This window comes from Globicephala melas, chromosome 7 (assembly GCF_963455315.2).
Source record: "Globicephala melas chromosome 7, mGloMel1.2, whole genome shotgun sequence".
Classification (NCBI taxonomy): Eukaryota; Metazoa; Chordata; class Mammalia; order Artiodactyla; family Delphinidae; genus Globicephala; species Globicephala melas.
Window position 1 is genome coordinate 109,464,111 of NC_083320.1, and position 21,719 is coordinate 109,485,829.

Here is a 21,719-nt window from a genome sequence, read left to right on the forward strand (position 1 = left end):
GTGCTTTCTTCTATATCAGGTCCACCGTCTGATTTTTCGTACGTTTTTTTTAGTCCGTAGGTATAGTGGTTTAGAATGTGAATTCTGGAACCAGAACCAAGTAGATTTAAATCCCAGCTCCATCACTTAAAATAGTTTTGTGAATTTAGGCAAATTACATAACCTTTCTTTCCTCATCTTGTTTCGAAATAGAGATAATAAGAGTACTTACTGTTATTGTTACTTAGTAACTAATGACTGTATTGGAAAGATTGCCTAGGCTTTGTCATCAGCTTAGTAAAGAATATTCTGTGTATTAAAGCCAGTGCCTGGAGTAATGATATTAATGATAATGATCTCTCAGGGTAGTATTAGTTTCAGACAAAGGAGACTATTTAAGATAATTGCAAGCTTAATTTGAATATTAAATTGGTAATCAGTGGGCTGATTTTTTTGCTTAAAGGTAGGTTTCCTGTGGTGGACAAATAACAATAGGTACCTCTTGCTGTCTGCCTAGGGCAGTAACCCCTCTGTACATCCTCCAATGCTGTTAGAAATTGTATAACAGCGATCTCTCTCTCTGATACTGCCCTGCTCTACCGGAAGTGCCAGGCGGTGTTTTAGGTGGGGAAATTCTTCTTTAGTGAGATTATCTGCTCAGCACCTGTCCTCTGCCCACCAAATGGTATGAGTGCTTTTTCCTCAGGGTGATAACCAGAAACTCAGTGAGCATTCAGCTGTCTGGGGTGAGGTATGGACATTCAAAATTGGCTGCATAGTAAAGTGCTGTTTCCTTGGGGAAAACAAAATTGGCTGACTTGAAAAATTCTTTCTTTAATTTGTTACAATAATGCAGACCTTTATAAAGAAAAGAGTGATAATGTCTCCTCTTCTGAGAGGTGGTAATTATTTTTAATGGATTGGTATATATCCTTTTATACTTTTTTCTGTGGTTATAAATTTATACAGGTAGGTAGGTTTATTTTTATAAGGGGCATTTTCCACTTAGTACGTGTAGGTATACCTCCTTAAGAAGGATTGGTAGGTTATAAAGTCTGTGCATTAAGATCTGCTAATATCTTGATGTCATTCTTAGAGAAGTTTTCTTGAGGGGGGAGTTTTAAAATTTATGAGGATAACCTAAATTTTAGATGCAGTAGTAGGATGATCATAATAGTAAAAATGATAGAGGAGGGAGATGCTGTAATTGGGAAGTTATACGCTTAGATTTATCCTCGCCTTTTTGCATTATTTGCACTTAGGTCTTCAGATAAAAAGGTAATTACATTCTATTTATATGGGAGAATAATTTACTTAAGTTTTAGTACTATGAGGGCTGGATGTGTATCCTTTTTCTGGCTTTTTTACCCCCTGCTCTAGAAATTGGTAACAATTATTAGTCAAAGTCTACATTTTAAGGTTAGTATTTATATAATGTACATTCGTTAATTTTAATTACGAACAAATAAGACTCATACCTGTTTTGTTTTCAGTATTCTTACTAACTGAAAACTATTTAAGATGCTTATAATGTTTGCTTAAATTATCATTGCTGTAGCTTCATTTTGTACTGTTTTTAATGTTTAAAAGCTTTTTTAAGTTAACAATTTTAAGCTTTTAATATTTATTTTCAGACCAAAACCTTTATTGTTCAAAGGAGATCACAGATATCCCTCATCTAATCCTGAAAGCTCAGTGGTTATTTTCTACTCTGAGATTGGCTCTGAGGAGTTTTATAAGTTTCACCGACAACTTGTATCAAAAAGCAGTGCAGGCAAAATCAATTACGTATTCAGACATTATATATCTGTAAGTATTGACTTATTTTATAACTGTTTTAAATATTAGTTTGCCCACCACAACCTTAGCACTTCATTTAATAATTTCCCCCTTTATAAAATGATTTGAACTACTTTTTTGGGAAGTGTAGTACTTTCATCAAATCTGTTATTTGCACATAGGAGGCACTTTGCTTGCCTTTCTGAAGAAATGTAAAACAATATGCCTAAAAAATGGCTGTATAAAATTGACATTCTATTTCAGCTTTGATTTTTTTTTTTTTTTTTTTTCCTGGCCATGCCATGCGACTCCTGGGATCCTAGTTCCCCGACCAGGGATTGAACCCGGGGCCCTGGGCAGTGAAAGCACAGAATCCTAACTACTGGACCGCCAGGGAATTCCCTACGTTCTATTTCAAAATGAACCATGTAAATTATATTTAATTTGGTCCAGATTTAATATGGTCATCATACTATGGAATTGATTCTTGAATTCACTTCCTTTCCAAACCCTTTTTTTTTCTCTTTGGCATCTTTTTATTTGATAGAAAAAGGATTTCTAAAGAGGTAAACTCAGGCAGAATTGATTTAAAATTAAGCTTTCGAAACCTTGTGTGGCATTTAGCATTTAAAATATTTATATGTAAAGATCGTTGGCCTTTAAAATTTCTGTGTCATGTTAAGCTCAGTAAATATTGGATGTTAAGTCCATGGGAAAGCAAAATAAAAATTCTAAATGAAAATTTATGTGAGCAGAAACAGATTTATCAATATCCAGTTTTGGACACCCGCCCCCCCCGCCCCACCTTGCTCTATTGCTGTTTTTTTTTTTTAATATTTATTTGTTTATTTGGCTGTGTCAGGTCTTAGTTGCGGCACGCAGGATCTTTTGTTGCAGCACGCGGGCTCTTCGTTGGGGCATGTGGGCTTCTCTCTAGTTGTGGCGTGTGGGCTCTAGAGTGCGCAGGCTTAGTTGCCCCGCCGCACATGGGATCTTAGTTGCCCAACCACGGATCAAACCTGCGTCCCCTGCATTGGAAGGTGGATTCTTAACCACTGGACCACCAGGGAAGTCCCTATTGCTGGTATTTAAAGGGCCATCCTTATTCAGGATGATGGTAAGCCTGTGACATTAGGTTAGCCCAAACCCTGCCTGAAGACATTTAAAGTCAGTAAAAAAATGTACACACACACACACACATTTACACACACGGTCTCAACAAAGCACTTCTAGGTTTGAAACCTCACCAGTTTTCAACCCTGTGTAAGTTCCGGAAATGCTTTTTTGTTTTCTCCATTTCTTCACATGGTTTGGTGACCTTTGCCCTTTCCGCTATCCCATCATCTGTTTTTTGTTTTTTTAAAAATTTTTTTTTAAATTTACTTTTGGCTGCCTTGGGTCTTTGTTGCTGCGGGCGGGCTTTCTCTAGTTGTGATGAGTGGGGGCTACTCTTTGTTGCGGTGCGCGGGCTTCTCATTTTGCTGGCTTGTCTTGTTGCGGAGCGCCGGCCCTAGAGCACGTGGGCTTCAGTAGTTGTGGCTCGTAGGCTCTAGAGCGCAGGCTCAGTAGTTGTGGCACACGGGCTTAGCTGCTGTGCGGCATGTGGTATCTTCCCAGACCAGGGATCGAACCCGTGTCCCCTGCATTGGCAGGCGGATTCTTAACCACTGTGCCACCAGGGAAGCCCCCTTCATCTGGTTTTGTTTCTACCTTGGAATTCCCGTTCTCACACTTGTGGCAGGATCCACAATCTAAGGATTCCCATGGAAGTTCAAGCATGTTTTGAGTGTGTAATCCTAGGTGATGGCTATGTGACATTAACATGGTCAGGCCCTGTATGCTGTGATGCATAAAGAGCTAGGAGGGAATGCGTGGAGAGCTGAGTGGTGATGGTGGAATACTTGCTCTGCTTGCAGAATCCCAGGAAGGAGCCTGTTTACCTCTCTGGCTATGGTGTGGAGTTGGCCATTAAGAGCACTGAGTACAAGGCCAAGGATGATACTCAGGTGAAAGGTGAATTTGTAAATTAAGACCAATGTGTTTTCTTTTCTTTAAATATGAGTTAAAGGGGAATTTGTTTCTTTAATGAAAAAGAATAGATTTAGGAGTATTATGAACCTATGTTTGAATCTTGGTTCTGCTATATCTGAGTTGGGTGACAAATTCTTTAGGTCCTAATTTTTTCCTCTGTAGAGTTCAGATAATGATATATGCCTCTTGAAGTATTTTTGAGGAGAAAATAAGATGTAGAGGTAAAGAATTTAACGACTTTTTTTCACAAAAGAGTTCAGTAAGTAGTAGCTATTGTTATTGATGATAGGTAGTTCACAAATAGTAATTAATTTGTGACCCAATGTGAAATCTTAAGCTATCATATAATTAACAAACAGTTTCATGTTTTTATATTATTTTCTGCACTTGGAACAGTTTACTGTGGATACTTCCTGTTGTAATATTCTAGGGTTTTGAATTATTTCAACAAGTTTTATGCGTAATCTTTTTATGTCCTTTAAGCTTGTTTTAAAAGTAAAAATGATTGGTTTTGGTACATGGAAGATAGCCTAGTACTTCATTATCCTGTCCTCAATAATTATGTTTAGGATTAAGTTGCCTAGTTGCAAATTCCTCAGAATTTTGATATTGAAAAATCCGTTATTCATAATTTTAAAGGTATTAATTTTGAAATATTTAACATGTAAAAATTTCCACAGTTTAAGGAAAAACACATTCTTTCTTTATCCAGGAACACAGGATATATCAAAAACTCATTTATTGTGTGTTTGTTAACCACTGTGTTAGTTGAGGTATTCAACATTTTAAATCTATTATAGTTTCAGGTGTTTCAAATTCTATGAAGTTAATATTTTTCTTTCTAATCGGAGTGATTAGATATGTATTTGCTGTGCTTTTGTAGGAACTGAAGTTAACACCACAGTGATTGGTGAAAATGATCCTATTGATGAAGTTCAAGGATTTCTCTTTGGAAGATTAAGGTATGTATATTCTTTTGGGAAAGGGTCTTATTCTCTTTAAACCTCCAGCCTTCTTCACATTGCAAGCATCATCTTTCTCTTTACTGCCTGAGTTACGGATCTCCCAACAATACTTTATGTATGTGATCTGATATGAGGAGATGGCCAGTTAGTTTGTAGTACAGTTTATGATTTCTGGTAATTCTGAAGCACATTATTCTTACATGATACCATGGCTGCCTGCTTATGGCTTAAATTGATTTATTTTCTGGACCTTGCAGTTGATAGCCTAAAGTCACATGCCATTTTTTGATTCACATAATAGGAGAAATCTAATTGTTTTATGCATTCTTTTCCTGAGGAAAATCAAATGTATTTTACGTTAGAGAGGTCATAGCTATTATTTATTTATTTTTTTGCTTCTTATCTCTTTTTAAAAAAATTTTATTTTATTGAATTATAGTTGATTTACAATGTTATATTTATAGCTATTTACTTATACTAAACATAGTTTGAAAAATTGCAAAAGAGTTGTAGTAGGAGGTGTGGTAGATTTTATATATGTTCAGTTGAAATACATTTTATTACAATTCACTTTATATGAAAGAGGATAGGAAATGGCTTTTTGAAGAAAATTCCATAACTATTTTATGAAAGCATAATAGAATTTTATAGCTGAAAAATGTTCTTAGCTGTTATTTTAAATGCTGCAGTTATTTCTGTTATGATTTGATCATTGTTCAGAGCCCTGAATTCTTCTTTATCTGGAAATCTTAATTAGGACATCTGTGGTGTGCTTTTTATTTTTTTTTAATAGAAATAGTATGTGTAGGTGCAGTTTCATATATTTTAGCTTTAACATTTGACCCAGTGAAATGACAGCTAGACTAACAGTTTAGTAGAGATGACTTTGTTGATGTTGAGTGACTGTGCAAATGTTGAGTTCATCCTGTGCAAATGCACATTTCTTTGTGTTGAACATCAGTTATGGCCTTATTAATATGCAGTCAGGTTCCGTTTTTACTGCATCCAGGTTTCCAGAATCCCTTTTCCTGTTCATGTTTTATATGTTTGTTTTTTAGATAGCTTTATGGTAGTATGTGGTAGTATGGTAGTATGGTAGGTAGTATGTAGAATATTGAAGACAATTTCCTTTTTGGACACTCAGAATAGTTATTTAACTACCTAAAGTAAGTGACCCATTTTAAGGTATTTTTATCATGAAGAAAAGTATAGTAACTGGAATGGATTGCTGGGATGGTGAAGGATCTGAGTAGATATTTTACTTTCGGCAGGTTGCATTTAAGAAATTTTGAGTTTTTAGTCTTAAAAACAGGATTACTCTGTTCCGTCTGTTTGTCTGATCCAAATGATCGATCTCTGCCTCTGAAAACTTCTGTTTTACTAACTTTAAATAGAATGCACTGTATTTCAAGATAAAACTAAACAAAACGCAATAATCTTGGTTAGCTTGAATTATATTCATGTGACTAAAGGATTTATGAGCATGTAGCTGAAAGAAACTCATTTTGGGATTGGAAGCAAGGTATTTCCAATTTTATTTTGAGAAACTAAAAAGGTTCTGGAAAGGATGGAGAATAATATAACATACCCCTGTACTCACCACCCAGAATTGACTGTTTCTATTGTACTTGCTTTTCTGTACCAAAGAATTGTTTATCAAGCTTTTTTTTCCTGCAACATAACACCTTCTTTCACTTGAAGAAAGAGAGAACCAAGATGAGTAAAACACAGCAGGTAGAGTTGAGGTCCCCTCTGTTCCCTACTCTCAGTCCCACTCTTCTCCCTCCCCCAACACAGAGAGTCACTGTTGTAGTGATTCATTTTTTAATCTGTAAATTTTATGGTTTTTAAATTAACTCATACTTTTCTATATTAACTTGTTTCTTAAGAATAATTTAATATTTTTCCTATATTGTAGGAATTTTCCTGTTACTAAGTGGGGAGAGTTGTGAAGATAAATTTGGGGTCAACTTCTAAATGTGCTTTGGGAAAGAAAAGACACCTGAAAAGGATTGATTTTATGTTTCTTTCAGAGACCTGCACCCTGACCTGCAGGGACAGTTGAAAGAACTCAGAAAGCATCTCGTTGAGAGCACCAATGAAATGGCACCTTTAAAAGTTTGGCAGTTGCAAGGTAATAAAAACGTAGAGGAATCATTCTAAATTTTATGGTATTTAAAAAAATAGAATTTGAATTTAATTGTATTTATTCACAAATTTTAAGGATCATGTGATTAATCGTGATTTATTAGAAAAGAAAGGAAGAAAGTCCTTTTGTAGACAAATTACACTCTGCAGAGTAATATATATTTGTAGATGAGTTACCAGATCTTTCTTTGTGTGACCAGGTGCATAAGCTTGTAACAAGTTTGTTTTAATCTTTGTGTTTCTATATGTATACATTTATTACACAGTTGGATGTTAAAGGCATGTCAGTATGGCAGGATGTATGTGTGCTTTTCTGGTCCAAAGAACTATGTATCAAGGTTTTCTTTCCCAGCATAATTTACTAAAGTCTTTTGCTGTACTTTGTGTTATGTTGTAAATCCAGAAGAAGGAAAAGAGTTTGGGGTGGATTAATCCTGTGCTAAATGTGTCGGTATATGCCTTAGTGTTTATGCAGGCAGATCAAGGAACGGCTACAGTAAACACTCTAGGGGCCTATGAAGTGAGTAAAACCTTCAGTTCAACCATGGGCATGCTTTGAAGTGGCATTCTAAGGCATTCTTAATTACCAAGAAAATAGTGGGAAATAAATGTGCTTTTTTCCTATTTCTTTCTCATTGCTGTAGATGAATACACTTTAACTTGCGTTTGATGTTGTTGCAGATCTAAGTTTTCAGACTGCTGCCCGAATCTTGGCTGCTCCTATTGAGTTAGCTCTGGTGATTATGAAGGATCTTAGCCAAAATTTTCCTACCAAAGCCAGGTAACATAGAGTAATAAGGCTTTGAGACATTCTTCTTTTTAACATATGCCTAATTATCTTCATGTTTATGCATAAAATGAAGCCATTAAAATATGAAAATGCTTAGGAAATTAAAGTTGTCTTACTACCAGCACTATATTGTTAATGGCCCATCTTCCCGAGAAGGCGACAAGCCCCTGTGTTGTGTGGTTGAAGAGAGCAGTCTAGGTTGTGTTCCTGGCACTGCCTCTTGCTAGTTGTGTGAACTTTGTAAATAATCACATTCCTCAGCAGTAAAACAGAAGTAACAACACCTACCTTTCAGGATTAGATGAATTAACAAAATTTAATGTATGTAGATGTAACTAACTTAGGGTCTGCCATGGACTCTGGTGTTTTTCTTCCTGAAGAGTTTCTTATATATCATCTTACTCATTCTTTTTTTTTTTTTTAAATCAATTAATTAATTTATTTATGGCTGTGTTGGGTCTTCGTTTCTGCGCCAGGGCTTTCTCTAGTTGTGGTAAGTGGGGGCCCCCCTTCATCGCGGTGCGCGGGCTTCTCACTATCGCGGCCTCTCTTGTTGCGGAGCACAGGCTCCAGACACGCAGGCTCAGTAATTGTGGCTCACGGGCCCAGCTGCTCCGCGGCATGTGGGATCTTCCCAGACCAGGGCTCAAACCCGTGTCCCCTGCATTGGCAGGCAGACTCTTAACCACTGCGCCACCAGGGAAGCAATCATCTTACTCATTCTTGATGAAGGAAATGAATCATAGAGACTGACTTGTTCATAGTGACAGATTAAGATTTTGAATGCAGCTTTTCTGCTATTGCTTTCAATTGTATAATGGTCCTCCACATCTCATAAATACAAGGCAAACCTGTTTTAAAAGCCACATTTTCAGAAACTTAAATAATTGTCAGTCCTTTTCTTGAGTCACTGAATGAGGTGTTTTGACTTCTGATATGAGATGTTTTGTAAATTTGTTTATTTCATTGGTCTTGGGAAAATACTTCTTAGACAGGACTTAAGAATCATATAGTACATTATCATTTAATCAAGCATGCTATTGAAGATATACATGTGCTTAAATAGCTTGAACAGTCTGCTGCCTTAACTTATTGAACAATATCCTTAGCCTGTGAGCTGTAGAGATCATATACAGGAATAGAGTTACATATATTTAACCAAGATCTTGGAAATAATTGCACTCGCATCAAAGTGCAGTTATTACTGTTACTTTTCCTTGGTTTTATATCTTGTGATAATAAACAAATACATAATAAAAAAATACACACATCTGAGAGGAGGAATATATTCATCAATTGTAAAGGTTTAAGGTTTTTTCCATTTAGTTTTTTGTAATTTATGGAGCAATGTGTTATTTCGTATAGGGAAATTGAAGTCTTTTATATCAAATACTAAACTAAGCACTGATAATGTTTTTATTTCCTTAGAGCAATAACAAAAACAGCTGTGAGTTCAGAACTTAGAACCGAAGTGGAAGAGAATCAGAAGGTATGAACCAATGGAAAATAGTGGCCTTTCTGTTTTGTATTATATCTTTAAAGATGCGGAAATGTGAGTTAAATCAGTGACATTTAATAGTTTTACTCTTCTTTTATTAAAGACGATGGTATTTTGATTCATTTCTGTAATCTTTTTTATACTTTCAGTAGTTAATCAAAGTTGAATATGAATATATAATTCAAAGCATCAAATGGTGCTACCTGTTTCTTTAGAAAAAAGCAGCCCCGCCAACATGTCTCACTCCCTGTGTGACCCCCTTCCCAGAAGCATCTGCTTTCAACTCCTAGTTGATTCTTTGGATATTTATCTCCAGATTCCAGCAAACTTAAATTGGTACTTTCTCAGTTTCCAATCTTATGTATTGGCCTTCTGTTACAAGGATGAGGTCTGACTTTCTTTCACTGCTCTCCCCACTTCTCCCACTGTCTACCAGTACTCCATATTGGCACTTTCCCCATCTTTCTACCATCCCTGTGTTTTTGTCATGGTTTTATCAATTTTTGATCTGCTTCACTATGGACTGGTTTTTCTTTATGTCTAGTACATACCAGTTATCCTGAGACCTTCCTTTAACCTCTTTTTTTTGGATCTCCTGTTTCTTGGATTCCATGTCTTCTTTGTTTTTGGTTTACTCCCTTATTTTGGTACAGCAAATCATTCTTCATGGGAAAGGTTGCATGTGAGGTAAATTTCAGACTCTGAGAAATCAGTTTTCCATTTTGTTTTTTTGTTTGTTTGTTTGTTTTTGGCTGCGCTGAGCGGCAAGAAGGATCTTAATTCCCCAACTGGGGATCGAACCCACGCCCCCTGCAATGGAAGCGTGGAGTCTTAACCACTGGACTGCCAGGGAAGTCCCTTCCATTTCTGTTTTTATTGATAGCTTGGCTGGGTATAGAATTCTAGGTTGGAAGTCATTTAGAAGTTTGAAGTTATTGCTCCTTGGAATTTTGGTTTCCATTATGGCTTTTGAGAAGTCTGAAGCCTTTGTATGAGATCTGGCTTTTCTTTCTGGAATCATGTAGGGTCTTTTCTTTGACCCTAGTAATCTGAAATTCCATAGTGATAATGCCTTTTTAAAAAGTCTTTGTAGTCTTGGGTGGTTGGTGGGCCCTTTAAATCTGAAAAATCCTTTCCTTTAGTATTGGGAAATTTTCTGGACCTATTTCTTTGCATTTCTTCTTTTTGGTTTCTCTTTTCTGTTTTCCTAGAATTCCTATTTATTCTTAAGATGTTATATCTCCCTGACTAGTTTGGCCTAATTAAAAATCTTTTATTTCCTGTTTTCCAGTTCTTTTGTCGTTCATTTTTAAACTTTCTGGGAAGGATTTTCAGACCACTTGTTGAGATTTCTTTCTTTAGTTGTCAAATTTTTAATTTACAAGGGTTATTTTTGAATTCTTCTTTTTATGGTGTTGTCTTATCCTTCTGAAGATATCGATGGTTCATGTAAGTGTCTTCTTTTCTCTGCATGGTCTGTTCCCTCTTAAGTTGCCTTTCTTTTTGTCTTGTTCTCTTGTCTTTAATGTTAGAGGCTTTCCTTAGATGTCTGGTGATCTCTCACTAACAGCTCATATTAGACAGTGAGGCAATAAAAAACTGATTGAAAGCCTGAAGGATGCGTCTTTGTGACTGTAGGCTGTGGTGGTATGGTCGTTTCCCAGGGAACTCCAGTGACAGAATCTTTAAACCTTTCCTCTTGAGCTGTTTAGTCTCCCAAAAAGGATCTTCTGATCTTCTGCCGGGAGGGTGAGGTCTGGCTGCTGGAGTTGTAGAAGCCCAGTAGGGCAGAGCATTTGGTAACTTCCGTGCAGTCCCCTGTTTTCAGAATGGGATCCCCATCCTCTGTTGTGTTTCATTTCACATAGTTCCCAGTCAGTCTTTCCCACAGTCACAGGGTGCTGTATTCGCAGCCTGGGAATGAGTGGATGTGGAGTTTTTCTTTCCCTTGTAAGAAATTCTGATTTTTGTTGATGCAAATTTCTGTTATCCCCTTATCTTCCTTGCCATTTTATCCTGGCAGGGCAGAGAAGGAAAAGCTGTGGCTTCTGCATTGTTTTGTGTTTTTCCCATGCAGTCCTAGATCTTAGAGTTCATTTCTCTCTGTCCACTGAGTGAGGGGGAGTGAAGGGAGCTCAGCGATCCCTGCCCCTCTCCCCCAGCCCTGGGAGAGCTAAGGGATCCATGTTCTGTCCCTAGTATCTGATACGTTTCTTCCCTTCTCTACTGTGTGGTGTTGAATATGTGATCAACCGTTCCAGTTTCCTTGCAGAGAAAGAGGAATTGATTGGAAAGGATATAAGCCAACAGAAGCTGTGTATGATATGGCATCAAAGCATTGTTTCCAGTGGGTCAGGCGGGTCTGAGGGCTGCAGGGGCTGCATGGTCACATGCATTCCACCGCGTCAGAGAGCAGCAGTTGAAGGGCCCCGTGGAGGTGGTCTTGGAGAGCTCGGGTGTATGTATGTGCTGTCCTTAGCTCAGCAACTCAGAGTTTCTTGGTGTACCTTAGTTTGAAAGTTTAAAGGAGGTGTGGGGTTTTGAAACCCTTTTAGATCGGATCCCTGGACTTCATCCAGGAGGCCCAGCTGTCAGTGACTGCTAGCATAACCTTGGCTGGCATCACAGACAGGGAAGGGCAGCCAAAAAGTAACTCTCCGTGCTTGGTTTATTTAACACTCTCCCTGTCCCCAGTATTGTAGGAAACAGTTGTATTAATCATTGTCAACATTTGTATGTATAATAAAACCAGAAACATGGAAATTTTTGTTAAATGTTCTCTTCCTGCTCCTTAATAAGTTTTTAATATTTCAGTATTTCAAGGGAACTTTAGGGTTACAGCCTGGAGATTCAGCACTGTTCATCAATGGGCTTCATATTGATTTAGAGACGCAGGATATATTCAGGTATGGATAATATTTTTCACCCTGAAAAGCTTTTATAACGTGTGGCTCCTTATGACATGTCCAGACTGTTGTTCCTCCTTGATGTGACAGGTTGCAAAGCCTGATGACTTATCAGGCCCAGTGTGTGCATTTAGGTAGGCCCATGTTCTGGCTGGGATGGGCAGGATGATACTTGGCCATTTTTTATCCTAATGTACATCTGATGCCTTGGACATTTAAGGCCCAGGTGTCTTTTGAGGGTACCCTTTCAGAGCCTTAGTTTTCCTGTTAACCACAGAAACAGAAGAGAGCAGCTTCTTTTGTTTCTGAGAACAGTATGAAGTAGATTTATGCAAAATGCAAAATGTCTCAGAAGGTGATCTGTCTTACATATATTATCTGATACCTTTTTGTTTTGCTAAAATGTGGTTTAGGACTAAGTTGCTCTAAATTTTCCTTATGAATTTTGGGGGTTGGGTGCAGAAGACAGGTAGAATTCTGATTTTATCATTGATATTAAAATTGACACAGTTGATACTGCGGCTTCATAATAGTGAAAACAAAAGCTGTGGTTGGTTAATGCTTTAAAAGAAGCAGTTTCCACAGTAAGATACTTTTCACATTATGTTAATTGAGCTTTTATGTCCATATACTGCTTTCAGAGCTGGTAAAAAATTAGTAAAAGACACATTAAAAGATTGCCCATGTTTTTATTTTTTATTAAAAAAATCTCTTTAATTTTCCAGAGCATTGCGAACTGTGTACTTGCTTATTGTAAACAGTTTTAAATAATGCAGAGATAAAGGAACAGTCTTCTTATTTCTTCTTCCTTACCCAGAAAACCTCTTAAGTTGGGTGTGAATTCCTCCAGACCATTTTCTGTGATCATCTGTGTGTGTGCCTGTGGGAATTGATGCTGATATTGAAACATATATTAAACATAAATTATTTAGTATATTTTTTGGTGTTTTTTTAGTAAGCTTTTCAGATAATTTTAGATTCATGTGCAGTTGTAAGAAATATCACAAGGAGATTACTTCAGTGTTTTTAAAAACATGCAATGTAAAATCCACATTTAGGATTATTTCATCCTCAAATTGTGTGTTTATACTTAGAGATAATTTCCATACACAGTGTATACGTAGATAAGTATAAATAAACATCAGCCAAGAAGCAACTCCTGCCTACTTGGTTCCGCATATTTGGACAAAAGGAAGCAAGGGAAGAGCTCCCTCTTTTGATTTCTCGACTCGTTTGATAGGGCATTGAGTTTGAACTGATATATTTTTCTCATGGTGAGAATTTTTTTTTTAAAGCCCTTTCTCCTAAATACCTATTTGTTTTTTTTCAGTCTGTTTGATATATTGAGGAATGAAGCTCGGGTGATGGAGGGTCTGCATAGATTGGGAATAGAAGGCCTTTCTCTGCATAATGTTTTGAAACTGAACATCCAGCCCTCTGAGGCCGACTATGCTGTAGACATCAGGAGCCCTGCTATTTCGGTAGGTATTCTGTGAGCGTGTCCAGGGAGTGGTCTGGCCAAGGATTTTATTATGGTTTTCGCATTTGTCTTTTAGGAGAGGTAAGTTACTCCTCTTGTCTCTTTTGTCGGCATCAAAGTTTTACAACGACTGCATATATGCGGCTATGTGTATACAGTAAAGCAGGCTCCTAAATGCTCCAGAAAGTTGAGCTATCAGGTTTCCTGTGGCTAAGACCGTGACTTTTCCACGTTTGTATCTTCAGGAATTTGGCTGCGCATCTCTTGGGAAAGTGTTTAGTTTGTATGTTCTCCGTTGCACGCAAGTCTTGTGTGATTTTGTTTAAAAATACCAGTTTTTAGCTACCAACCTCCTTTAACAGGCCTTTGATATTTTATATTGAAGGACTTATGTAGATTAATATCGCTCTGTGATGTCTCTGGGCCTTTGTCTCCTCGTCTGTAAAGAGACCAGAGGGAGCAGAGCTGTCTTGGGCAGTCGTGGTGGAAGTGAGGTCGGTGATGGAGACATGCCTGGCACCCTCAGCTCTCCAGTCCCCTTTTCTTGGTGTCTGTCCTGCACTGATTTTAGGGAAAGTGTTTGGAAAGGGGAATAATATAGAATGTAGATGTTCACTACTTGACTTCTCACTTGGTGGTGTAACTGTTATTTTGATGAATACTGTTATGTCATTTTTTTCCTGTTAAAAATTTTTTCATTACGAAGAGTAAAGAGACTAACATAATTAGCAACTGTAGGACCCATCGCCGTACTTACTAAATGCTACCATTTAATCATTTCATGTTTTCTTGGAAGAAAAAAATGTTTCAGTCAAAGCCCTCTTTATATCTCTTCCCAGTTCCACTCCTCTCCTCCTTGCAGGTAATTCCTCTTCTGAAGTGGGCGTGTATCTGTCCTGTACCTTACTTGATCGTTTTCTTCCCTATTGTATGTTTTAAAATTTTGAAAAATGCCATATCAGTATCCTTCAACAATTTTTATTACTCAATAAGTTTTTGAAGGCTTATGTAGGTTGATACATATAGATCTAGTTTATCACATGTTTTACATTTTACTTATTTTAAAAAATATCTTTTATAAATTCACAGTTTAGAATTTAAGACATACAAAAGAGTGTGTATTGAAAAAACTCTTCACCCAGCTGTCCAGTTTTTCTCCCTGGAAGCAACAGGCATTGTCAACTCGTTGTATATCCTTCCAGAAATACTCTATTTACATAAGCAAGGTAATATACACATACTTTCCCACCCTGCTCTTTTTTTTTTTTTTTTTTTTTTTTTGCGGTACGCAGGCCTCTCACTGTTGCAGCCTGTCCCGTTGCGGAGCACAGGCTCTGGACGCGCAGGCTCCGGACGCGCAGGCTCAGTGGCTGTGGCTCACGGGCCCAGGCGCTCCGCAGCATGTGGGATCTTCCCGGACTGGGGCATGAAACCGTGTCCCTTGCATCAGCAGGCGGACTCTCAACCACTGCGCCACCAGGGAAGCCCCACCCTGCTCTTTTTGTACAAATATTGTATACTATTTATCCATTCCTTTTTTATGGATATTTAGTTGTTTCTAATGTTTTGCTGTTAATAAGCAGTACTGTTAACGGCTCTTTTTGTACCTCTCTCTTTGTGCATACATGTGAGAATATATTTGGGGTAGACACCTAGAGCTGTAGTACTTAGTGGTAGGGTAGTAATAAAGGCTTCAACTTTATTAGGTCATCTTCTCTAAAGTGACTTCCAGATGCCAGAATTGGGTGAGAATTCCCATTGTTCTATATGTTTGCCTATTCATGGATATTGACAAACTTAAAATTTTTTTTTTCAGTTTAATCAGTGTGAAATTTCATTGTGCTTTTAGTTTATATTTCTTGGATTGCTAGTAAAAGTATACATTTTTCCTTGTGTTAATTGCCCATTTAAATTTCCTCTGTAAATTTCTTATTTATATTCTTGACTCATTTCCATTTCTCATGTTGCTTGCCTTTTTTTAATTGATATATTAGATTTCTATAGACATTCTTGACACTAGTCCTTTATTGATTTAGTAGGTCGCAAATACCTTCTCCTATTCTGTGGCTTGTGTTTTAGTCATTCGTTTTTCTACTTGATCTTCATATTTTCGAAAATGGTCTTTCCCATGTGATTCTTCTTGAAATAATTTAAAGTCTTATTGTTATTTCTGCAAATTTCACTAATGGTGACTAAAGTGTATGCACAATGTTGTGTTCTTTTTTTTTTTGTAGTGGATCAACAACCTGGAGGTTGATAGCAGATATAATTCATGGCCTTCTAGTCTACAGGAGTTGCTTCGCCCCACTTTTCCTGGTGTTATCCGACAGATCAGGAAGAACTTGCACAACATGGTAAGTAAAACTCCTTATTGCTGGGCTGTGATCTCTATTTCTTCCTTGCCTTCTCCCCTGCTTTCTGTCATATCTGGAACGTTCACTTCTCTCCTTTGCAAGCTGCTTCTCCCCACCATCACCCCTAGATATGCTCTTTTTCTAGCTCCATATTCAAAGTGGAAGGGTTGGGAAGTGTACTGATTGTTTGTAGGGCTGTGCAGTGTCAGTGTATGAGGAAACGCTCCTCATCCTTAATCTCATGGTTTAGACTGTGTTAAGTTTTAAGATAGTTGTTCTTTTTTACTCAGAAGATGAATATATTACTACCGTTTTTCTTGAATATCTTAATCCCTAAAATTTAATCGTTCAATTTATTCCCTTAAATAAATCTTCGTCAGCTCCTGCTTTTTAATCCTTATTCCACTGCTTTAGAGAGATAGAGGAAAAGGGGTTTTAGTTGACGCTCTTTTCCCCTCTCATGTCTTTCTTTTACCTCATGTAGTTCCTAAAGAGACGGGGCAGGTTATGGCCAAGGTTGGCTTCCTCAGAAGTTTCAAGGGAAACGATCCTCTATACTCGCCTCACTCTTGAAACCACTGTTTTCCTTCCCAGTCAAAATTTCAACCTCTTTTACTCTTACCAGATGAGATAATTTATTAAACTTTATTAAATGAGAACTTTATTTGATTAAATGAGATTAAATGGGGTAATTACTATTTTTTAAAGTACATCATGAGAACTTAATACATGATAGCTACTATTGTCTAAAAATTGGGTTCTAAATGAATTCTTAATTCAGAGATCCTTCGAAGTGAATACACAGGAAGCTAATCTCCATTTTCTAAGGTGGCAGAGTTAATAAAATTTGGGTTTTGTTAGGTGTAGTAAAGGACATGTATTAGCCAGCTGGATACAATTCCCATGTTGTTAGCGTAAGATCATGAGAAAATCACTTAGCCTTTCAGTACCACATTCTTTGAATACAGAGGGAGGATAACTGCTCTTTGTATAACTTCTTTTTTATGTGGTTCCAAAGTAGCTGGAAAAAGGTGGCCTTCAAGTGTAAAGACTAAGGCATTTTTATTGGCCCAGCGACATTTGAATAAATGTCGTTTCATGTTTTCCTTTCCCTTCCCTACAGGTTTTCATAGTTGATCCTGCTCATGAGAGCACTGCAGAGTTGATTAACACAGCTGAGATGTTCCTCAGTAATCATATACCCCTAAGGTAACACCGTTATGTATTTGATGGTATATCTCGTTTAGCTGAGGTTTTGTTTGTCATTCTTAAGAAGTCTGGTGTTACTGGATTGTAGGATAATTAATCGTGGGGGTCGTTAAGAGCAGTTTTATCTTTTGCTCAGTATGAAGCCGGTATCTTTTGGGGGAGAGAATTTGATTCTCAATGAATAGAATCTTGCCGTCATTGAGTTATTAATAAATAGCCTGTGTAAAATAGCATGTGATCTCAGCTTGCTCAGGGAATTTTCCTAAGTGAGTGTTCACATCACAAAGCCTACCTTCAGCAGAGATAAGGAGCTTTGCCAAGAACTTTTGTCAGACTGTCAAGGGCTAAATGTATACACAGCTTTTTATAGATGCAAACAGACACATTTATTTCACTTGTGTTACTAAATCTGCCAGCGGGGTACTTAAGTGGCTGGGGTTTCCACTCTACCGTCTCAGAACAATGTTTGAAGGTTTTACATATAAGGATTAAGATATTCCCACATTCTGAATAGAATGTGCTAATTTTACATGTTGATAAAATTTGAATTCTTAGAAAACATGAAAATAAAGAAGAAAAGAGCTCTTTAGCTAATTAACGTTATTGTGTGTTCCATACTCAGTACTGAGCTAAATGCTGCGAGTGGAACATAAGCCACATTTCTACCCTCTTGGAAGAAGTACTGTGCCTACTTCCAGTAATATATCCAATCAAGTGCTAGGTTATGTCCTTGCTAGTTCTAAGTGCTTTAGAATTTCAGGGAAAAAAAAAGATTATAGACAGATATTTGGGAAGGACAGAGGTTTCATGGCAAAGTTGGATTTAAGATAGACTTTGAAGAAAATAGCGAGTTTTCATTGATGGAAAAGCAGAGATTTTGAGTTTAATGAAATTTTTAATGTAAACCTGAATACCACATGGTTAGGTGGAGGATTACAGCCAGAGCTATGTTTTGATGAAAGGGAATGTAAGAACACAAAAGAAGTTGGCTTATGGTACACAGTGGGCATTAATTAAAGATTTACTGAATGGCATTGAGGGACAGGAAGAGGGCATGGGCTCTTCAGATTGCAAAGGTAGGTGAGAAGAAGGCAGTTAACTCACAGGCATGTTGTGAACAGTTGGTGGAAAGACCAAGGCAGACCAGCGGTTGTTTTCCGTTGTATGAGTTGCTGTGGTACACGGAGTTGTTGGCAGGGACCGAGGAGAGGAGGGCACAAATCTGAGAGCCTCCCTACTGGTACTTGATGAGGGACTGGTCCTGGGAGAAACAGTAGTCTGGATTTGGGGACTTAGCTAACAGAACAACTCTGATGCCCTTTTTAAAAATTGAATACTTGGGAAAGGGAAGTACTTTGTGAGGAGATAATTAGGTTCTAGCCCTTATTTTTATTTTCATAAGAATAATATTTAGGTCATTTCTGCCTGGCGCTTACTCATTTGATTTCTGTCATAAGAGGGGTTTTAAAAAGACAAAGACAATTTATAATCTAAAAACAAGCCCTCTCAACTACCTCATACGTGCAACTACCTCATCCATGCATACACAAATTCTACACATACCTCCTGAGAGCATGATGTTTGATATATGTTTATCATATATTTTTAGGCTGTACTTAAAAAAAATTAATAGACTTTGTATATTTTTAGAGCAATGTTGATTAATTAACTGGTATTGCTACATTATTATTAACTGAAGTCCATAGTTTACATTAGGGTTCATTGTTTGTGCTGTACATTTTGTGGATTTTGACAGATGTATAATGACATGTTTCCACCATTATAGTATCATATAGCTTAGTTTCACTGCCCTAAAAATGCCCTGTGCTCTACCTGTTTGTCCCTCCCTTCCTCCCTCCTTCTCTCCCAGCTCCTGGCAACGACTGATCTTGTTACTGTCTCCATAGTTTTTGTCTTTTCCGCAATCATGATGTATGTAACATTTTCAGATTGGCTTCTTTCACTTAGCAGTACAGTATGCTTTTAAGCTTTGTCCATGTCTTTTTGTGGCTTAATACCTCATTTCTTTTTATCACTGAATAATATTCCATTATATGGATGTCCTATAGTTTTTTAATTCATTCACCTGTTAACAACATCTTGGTTGCTTCCAGATTAGGGCAGTTATGAGTAAAGCTGCTACAAACATTTGTATGCAGGTTTTTGTATGGATATAAGTTTTCAGCACATTTGAGTAAATACTGCTAAGTGTGATTACTTTATATTATGGTAAAAGTGTGTTTAGTTTTTTGAGAAGCTGCCACACTGTGTTCCGAGTGGTTGTACTGTTCTACATTCTCACCAGCAATGAATGAGGGTGCCTATGGCTCCCCATCCTCTCCAGAGTTTGATGTTGTCAGTACTTTTTGGATTTTAGCCATTCTCATAGGTGTATGGTGGTATCTCATTATGGTTTTAATTTGAAGTTCCCTAATGACATGATTTTGAGCATCTTTTAATGTGCTTATTTGCCGGCTGTATGCCTTGTTCAGTGAGGTGCCTGTTTAGATCTTTTGCCCATTTGTAACTGTTTATTTATTTATTTATTTTTGTGGTACGCGGGCCTCTCACTGTTGTGGCCTCTCCCGTTGCGGAGCACAGACTCCGGACGTGCAGGCTCAGCAGCCATGGCTCATGGGCCCAGCCGCTCCGCGGCATGTGGGATCTTCCCCGACCGGGGCACGAACCCGCGTCCCCTGCATCGGCAGGCGGACTCTCAACCACTGCGCCACCAGGGAAGCCCTGTTTTTTTTTTTAATTGTTAGTTTTAAGAGTTCTTAGCATATTTTGCATTATCAGTCCTTTATCAGATATGTGTTTTGCACAGATTTTCTGCTCATCTTGGCTTGTCTTCCTTCTCTTAACAGTTTCTTTTGCAGAACAGAAGTTCTTAATTTAAATGAAGTCCAGCTTATCAGTTCTTTTTGTTGTGGGTTGTGCTTTTGGTGTTAGTTCTAAGAAGTTATTGCCAAACCCAGGATTACCTAATTTTATCCTGTGTTATTTTCTAGGAATTTTACAATTTTGTGTTTTACATTTATGTCTGTGATCCATTTGAGTTAAAGACTGTCCTTTTTTTCATTGCTTTTGCTCTAAGATAGAGGCTAGTGGCCTCTATAATGGCCAGTGCAAGTTTTTTTTGCCAGTCTGTAGATGTGTAATGGTAGCTCTTTGTGGTTTATTCCTTTAAGATTTAAAATGTAATAAACTTTAACTTTGGGTGTAGCTTTGTTTGTTTGTTTATATTGCAGGTTATTATCAGTTATCAGTTTTATACACATCAGTGTATACATGTCAGTCCCAATCGCCCAATTCAGCATGGGTGTAGCTTTTTGCCTAAGGACAGTAGTAAATATTTTTATGCTTTCCATTTACCTATGATGCCCATATTGCTGGTATGAAATCTCAAAATCCACCCCCCCTTCTATATGTTTTCACATTCTGAGAATTTTCACTTCCCCTAATTTTTATTTAAAAACAGAACAAAATCTCCATCTAAAACTATGGCAATACCTTAAACGTCAGTAATGGCCTCATTTCATGATATTGAAACAGCTTGCTTTAATAGTTAAAAAGTCTAAGCCACCTTTGGGAACCTGCTTTTTTATTCTGCAAGTGATGAATGCCTTTGCCAGCCGTGTTAGAGTATGATGTGAACTCTGTTTTTCAAGAGAGGATGCCTTTCCTTATTTAACTGGTTGCATTCTTCGAGATGTTTCTTTTTCTTCTTTTTGCCCTTCCCTTTCTCCCCCAGGCTTGGTTTAATCTTTGTGGTTAATGACTCTGAAGATGTTGATGGGATGCAGGATGCTGGAGTGGCTATTCTGAGAGCGTATAATTATGTTGCCCAAGAAGTGGATGATTATCATGCCTTCCAAACTCTGACACACGTATGTTTTTGTTCAAAATGGCGAATAATTTTTAAAAATGTAACTTACTCTAAGAAACAGTATGTGGTAAGGAGATTCTATATTTCTGGAAAGAGAAAAAGGTAAATTATTCACACAAACTTCATGCATTTTGTATTTCCAGAGTTGCCTTTATTGATACACTAACGTTAATAATAGATTGTTGTGATTTCAGCTAAGATTCCTTAGATACTAATACATTAATGTATCTTAGTTTTCTGCCTTTTGGCGATTTGAAATCACTGATTAATGCCTTTCGGTAAATGTGATGTTTTCTACTTGTTTAAAAAAAAAAACTTCGCTTTCTTCCCTTTTAAGACAATCATGATATTTTCGTTAAGAATCAGTTTAATATTCAAGTCATAAAATTCTTATTAATTGTTTTCTCCATTTTAATTGGAAACTGTGAAATATCCTGATTTTTATATATATATTTTAAGTTACTTGCACAAGTTCAGAGAACTCTCCTTGTTTTTTTTCTATTTTTGTGTATAAAAAGTTGACCAGTAATAGTTCTTTTGCTTACAGATTAGTGTTAATTATTGAAAAACTTATCTTTAAAGCAGTTATTTTCATGACTTTTATTTTACCCATAAACATGATTTCAGCCTGCTGCTTATTATGTTTGTTACGTTTACTGTTTAGAGATTCAGTCGGGGCATTTTTTATTAA

General features: G+C 37.2%; 1 protein-coding gene across 2 annotated transcripts in view; it reads left to right on the forward strand.

Moving 5' to 3' along the window:
* UGGT1 (UDP-glucose glycoprotein glucosyltransferase 1) overlaps nucleotides 1-21,719 on the forward strand; it is a 123,208-nt gene that overhangs the window by 17,690 nt on the left and 83,799 nt on the right. For both annotated transcript variants that reach the window (XR_009564653.1, XM_030840415.2), the window contains exons 6-16: nucleotides 1,614-1,788; nucleotides 3,675-3,771; nucleotides 4,673-4,751; nucleotides 6,788-6,888; nucleotides 7,584-7,683; nucleotides 9,121-9,181; nucleotides 12,005-12,096; nucleotides 13,427-13,577; nucleotides 15,811-15,930; nucleotides 17,054-17,139; nucleotides 20,894-21,029. Coding sequence is in view for 1 of the 2 variants with exons in the window: in XM_030840415.2 (XP_030696275.1) it covers nucleotides 1,614-1,788; nucleotides 3,675-3,771; nucleotides 4,673-4,751; nucleotides 6,788-6,888; nucleotides 7,584-7,683; nucleotides 9,121-9,181; nucleotides 12,005-12,096; nucleotides 13,427-13,577; nucleotides 15,811-15,930; nucleotides 17,054-17,139; nucleotides 20,894-21,029 (1,198 nt within the window). In the remaining variant the exon portion in view is untranslated. The remainder of the gene's footprint in view (nucleotides 1-1,613; nucleotides 1,789-3,674; nucleotides 3,772-4,672; nucleotides 4,752-6,787; nucleotides 6,889-7,583; nucleotides 7,684-9,120; nucleotides 9,182-12,004; nucleotides 12,097-13,426; nucleotides 13,578-15,810; nucleotides 15,931-17,053; nucleotides 17,140-20,893; nucleotides 21,030-21,719) is intronic.